We start from the raw sequence: 5,512 nt of genomic DNA, 5'->3' as shown, positions 1-5,512 counted from the left end.
TGCTCAGCCAGCGGTCACATGGTAGAGACTGAACCCTTAAAAACCCCCGAGCTGCACGCCCGAGACCCCCGGTCATCTCTTGTGTGCGAGACACCAGCTGGTCTTGGTGTTCATCCTACTTTCTCTTACCCAGAAAGCCTGCGAGGTAACCATCATGTCAGACACTGAGGAAATTGTGGAGGAGTACGAACAGCAGGAGGAGGAAGAGGAGGAGGAGGAGGTGAATGAGGAGGAAGAAGAAGAGGAAGAGGAGCAGTGTGATGATGAAGCAGAGAAGAAAGAAGAAGAGCACACAGAGGAGAATGAGCATGAGGAGGAGTCCAAACCCCGGCACAAGACCACTTATGTGCCAAATATCGCCCCTCCAAAGCTCCCTGATGGCGAGAAGGTGGACTTTGATGACCTGCACCGCAAGAGGGTCGAAAAGGACTTCAACGATCTCCAGACCCTGATCGAGTCGCACTTCTCCACCCGCCAGAAAGAGGAGGAAGAGCTGATCGCCCTGCGTAACCGCATTGAGCGCCGCAGGTCCGACAGGGCAGAACAGCAGCGTGTCCGCACCGAGCAGGATCGGGAACGCCAAACGCGGCTGGCTGAGGAGAGGGCGAGGCGCGAGGAAGAGGCAGCCAAACTGCGTGCTGAGGAGGAGGCGAAGAAGAAAGCGATATTCACCAACAAGTCCTTCGGCGGCTACCTGCAGAAGGTGGACCAGAAGAAGGGCAAGAAGCTGACAGCGCGAGAGGAGAAGAAGAAGGCCCTGCTGGAGCGCCGGAAGCCGCTCAACATAGACCACCTGAACCAGGAGAAGCTGGCGGAGAAGGCGCAGGACCTCTGGCAGTGGCTCCACCAGCTGCATGCCGAGAAGTTCGAGCTGGCCGAGAAGCTCAAGAGGCAGAAGTACGACATCTACGTGCTCCGGAACCGAGTCAGCGACCACCAGAGGGGCTCCAAAGCGTCCAAGACCTCCCGCGGGGCCAAGGGCAAGTCTGGCTCCTGGAAGTAAGAGCCACTCCACAGCAGATGGAAGTTGTTTCTGGACTATTTGGCGCCGATTTCTAACTTGTTTCATAAAAGCTATCCCAGGGATTGTGTATGTATAAATATATGATTGTTGTAACTTTGTGATGCTGATATTCACCAGTTCATCTGTTCACCAGACTTTATTAAACCTGACTGACTGAGTGGTGGTGTGAATTTCACAGCTCCACTACAGTACACTTTGTGGTTGTTTTGTCCTTGTATTTCCACCTGTACCATTGTTAAGACCTTTGTGATCAAGGGGTTAAACGTCTTCGAATAAGGTGCCAAAATTTCATTTGTTTCCAATAAAACGTGACACATTTTAATATTTTTTACAGTCAAGTGACATTATTTTGCATATGTGTGTGGTAATCTGCCTTATATCAATTTATTCTACCTCTCACTCAAACACAGGAAACCTCTTGAGACATGTTTTTGAACAAGGTGTCTCTCAGGACAGTTTTGTTGTAATTGAATGAGTAAAGAGCTTCATTTTGTCAGTGTGGGTGGGGTTGTGTTAAGATCCAGCAGGTGTGGCACAGCTGACTTTTTGAAGAGCTAATTTAGTCTCTGAGGGTCAGGACTAGCAGCACGTAGTGTTTTTAGCAAAAAGACCCAACTGTTGACTGAGAGGTCAAGTCCACGACCCTAAGAAGCTTTACAGAGGGACGTTTGAAGTCTTAAAGGTATGTAACTGCAATCAGCAAGACCCTCAAAACTCTTAATGTCCATATTTTCTTGTTTTTTTAACCTTTTGTAAAGAATGATTAGAGCAATCTTGCACATATTCAGAAGTGGCAAATCAACTATATGAGAAAGCATAAAACGGCTATTCACGCATAAACAGAGTGCATAACAACTCATTAAAAAGACAAATTGCCACTAGCTGGCAAAATAATGAAAAACAAACTTCCTCTTCCTGTTTCTATTCACTCTGTTTTCATTAATCAAATCTGGATTGTGTGGCAAATTCTTGTAAACACAAATTAACAAGGATTGTGTTTATCTAATCAACATCAAAATGTTATTTTGATTAATATGTGTTGGCAGATTCCCCCCCCGCCCAGTTCTATCACCATTTCTTTGTTCTGTTTTATCAAACCATTCTGAATCTGACTTCAACAACTGACTCATAGCCACTTTTGGCATCATAAGGATCTTGATCTCTACAACAACATTTAAACTTTTAATAAATGCAAAACTTAGTATCTGTTTTAAAAACCCAATTTAAATGTAGATTTAATCCACTGCATAGAGTGCCAGAATTGTGGTTTCTCTGTTTATCCTCCACATTATTCCTCATACCTGTCCATTGTCAGCTTCAGAGGCTCAGTAGGCCTTTTAAAAGTATGCATGTTATTTGTTCTGGATGATACTGTGTGTTGCTTTGTGGGACAGGAGTATGTGTGTGCATTTCTTGTGTATCTGAAATAATCTCTCATCTTGTTCTTACAACTGAATCTTAGCCAATTCTGGCATCATAATGATCTTAATCTCTACATTTGAGCTTTACAAAACAACATTATCTGTTTTTAAAGACTGAATTTATATGTAGATTTAATCCAGTTTGAGCATTGGAAGACCTAAAACCACACTGCAGTGATCTGAATTGCTACACATGGCATGATTTGCTGCAAAACCCGATCAGTTTTCGTCCCCAGTAGTCCTAAAATATATCCTGCTTTAGGTCAAATGAATGTCAAAGTGTACAGCAGTGGAATATTACATCCACTAGGTGGCACTAGAGCACCAGTTTGTAGCAAACCGCTTTTAACACACACACACACACACACACACACACACTTGTAGAAAAAGTAACTGTTGTATACATGCAGTGCATCATTTTTAATTAATTAAATTAAACAATTAACTTATTTGTGTTTTTTTGAGCCTTTATATCCAGAAAGAAAAGCCAACTGAATAGTGGGTACAGACTTCTTGTCTTTCTCCATTAACACCAGTATGTCAGTATGTCTAGACTTTTTCAATGCACAGCAGGTAAAACCCGCTCTTTACAAACTCAGTGAACTGTAGTGAATATGTCAACCAGAGGTACAGAAAAATGCACCTCCCCTGCGGTGTTTGATTGTCAGTAAGTCTTGGACTATAGATGCCGCGGAGCTGTTTTGCTCCCATGGCAGTGACAAGCCATTAAACCCTTCCAGACACGGCAGTACACCAACAGGTTACCATAGAGACTGGGAGAGGCCGTCTATGTGATCAGGTCTGTGTAACCCCCCTCTCCCCCAGCCTCAACACGCCCACTTGCACATATACCCAGCCACTGCTTAAAGGTGTGTGTTCTGTATTGATGATGATGTGAAAAATGGCTGACTTGACAGCATTGGGACGTACCGGTGCATCAATCGACTCCCCGCGTGTCGCACCAGGGAACAAGATGTTCCCAAGACTCTGGCTGCTGGAGTTAATTTGGTATCAAGTTGTTGCTGGTGTTTTCAGTTCAGGTCTACACCTGCTCTGTTGTGATGGATTAGGTTTGAAAGAAAGCATGCACTTTAAGGTGATGCACATGGAGTTGAAACATGTCCACTCATATCAAAAAGGGTGTGTGTGTGTGTGGGTGTGTGTGTGTGTGTGTGCGTGCGCGCGCAGAACAGCAGCTGCAGGCTCGTTGGGGGGGGGGTTGTCTGCTCGTTAGTACCCAGCAGACACTAGAGGATAATGTAAGTTCTGCATGATTGACAGCTCTTGGGCCACACTTTGAACTCTGACCGGGAACGTATTATCTGGCTCTCCATCCATCTGCATCACTCTCATTAAAATACAAATATCCTGGGAGTGTTTCTGCAGCGTCGGGATGTTTTCTGGCCACATTTTCTGCATGTTTGTTCTCTCAGCACGGCAAAATATGTCCCTTTAATGTCCTTTATCTTCAAACAGGATTACAGATCTGAGCATCTAGCAGTGTGTGTTGGGAATTTGCGTCGTTTAGATTTTTTTTTTTAATGATTTTAATTTTAGGGAAAAATGTCAAAGCTCCTTGCTTGTCTAAATTACTGACTGATGGACATTTTAAGCAAGAGAATTTTCTTGAGAAGAAGATTAAAGCGTGTTTGGTGTGATGATACTATTTAGCAACACTTAAAACTGACAACACTTGTTTTCCTGTTTAGCCACAAGTCAGTTGTAGATGTAAACACACAACAAATATGCTGTTACAGTTACATTACTGTTACCTCTATGTGGAACATTTTCTGTGACATCTGTAAACATTTCAGCAAGCGTTTTTTACATCCAAAAATCAACAACTATAAAATGGTTTAAAGTTCCATTAATCTTGTTTTTTATGTATCGACAATGGATCAAATGGCTACTGACGATGCCACTGAGAATCATCACCTAACTCTGCAGTTCTTCTAAGCCTTGTAACCTCTCTTGGTTTATTTCTTTCTTGTTATGGCCGTCAAATTCCACTAAACCAACCCCGTTTACAGCAAGTCTAACCCCTCTGTGTCGTCACCCATTGGTTTGTGGACAACCATTTCGAAGCCTTGAGCTTTGGCATTATGGCCGTTTTTTTGGAGGCAAAAGCGACCGTATATGGACGAGCGTGGAGCTGGAGGGTCACATACGGCAAGCTGGGCTGCACTTGGTTTTGGCTCTTGTTTGCAACAGGAACAAATCGTGGCCGTCTGGTTACAAAACTTCTTGTATTACAGCGGTACGCCGAAATCTGTTCCTGCCCAGTTTAACAGTTAAAGCAGTGTATGCGCTTCAGATACTCAGATTAATCGTCTATTTTACTCTAAATGGGAATTTACAAATTGAACATCATGCTGTATGGAAGGCGACTTGAAACTGGAGATTGAGACCACAAACTCATTAGGAATCTGTTCACTGAGCTTATAAAACAGGGAAGAAGTAGGGGTGAGAATGCAGGTTTAAAGCTCTTCCACATGTGCTTCACTTTTTAAACCCGGAAACTCCGTCCACTAATATATACTGTAAATGGTTGGCAGTCAACTGTTTTCAGGCTAATTGCTCAACACCAACAGCAAAGGCAATCTTAGAAGTTGCCAAATAGAGTAAAGTAGAACTTATAGAAGAATATTTTATTTACATCAGCCGGCGGATATAGACTTATTTTGTAAGAAATGTTTAATATTTAGCAATACCTCACCCTAATCCTAACTAAATTTTTTTTGTAAAATAAATCCCCCCCAAAAAAAAAAAAATACCCCCCCTTTTTTTTTTTTTTTTTTTCCCCCCCCAAAAAAAAAAAAAAAAAAAAAAAAAAATAAAAATGTATCCTACTAGTTCATCCAGCCCAACAGGTGGTCTTTTTTAAATTTGTAGCTTGGCTTTAATAACCTGGTTAAGATCATAGGGAGCTAGTTTAGAGGCCTAGTTCATCCACCCAACAGGTGGTTAAAGCATGGCAATACCTAACTGTTCCGTCTAAATTGATAATATCTTTCTCATTACAGAACAAATAACCAAGATTTAATGAAGGAAGGAAGGAAGAAGATAT

At 42.6% G+C, this 5,512-nt stretch overlaps 1 protein-coding gene across 1 annotated transcript; it reads left to right on the top strand.

Annotated features, from left to right (window-relative positions):
* Positions 1-1,346, top strand: tnnt2c (troponin T2c, cardiac). Its single transcript, XM_051393096.1, has one exon. The coding sequence runs from the start codon at positions 155-157 to the stop codon at positions 1,001-1,003; it is 849 nt and encodes a 282-aa protein (XP_051249056.1). The 5' UTR covers positions 1-154; the 3' UTR covers positions 1,004-1,346.
* The last annotated feature ends 4,166 nt before the right edge of the window (positions 1,347-5,512 follow it).

This window comes from Dicentrarchus labrax, unplaced genomic scaffold (assembly GCF_905237075.1).
Source record: "Dicentrarchus labrax unplaced genomic scaffold, dlabrax2021, whole genome shotgun sequence".
In the NCBI taxonomy this organism is placed as follows: Eukaryota; Metazoa; Chordata; class Actinopteri; family Moronidae; genus Dicentrarchus; species Dicentrarchus labrax.
The sequence above is the reverse complement of the archived record's forward strand: the minus strand, read 5'-3'. Positions and strand labels throughout refer to the sequence as shown.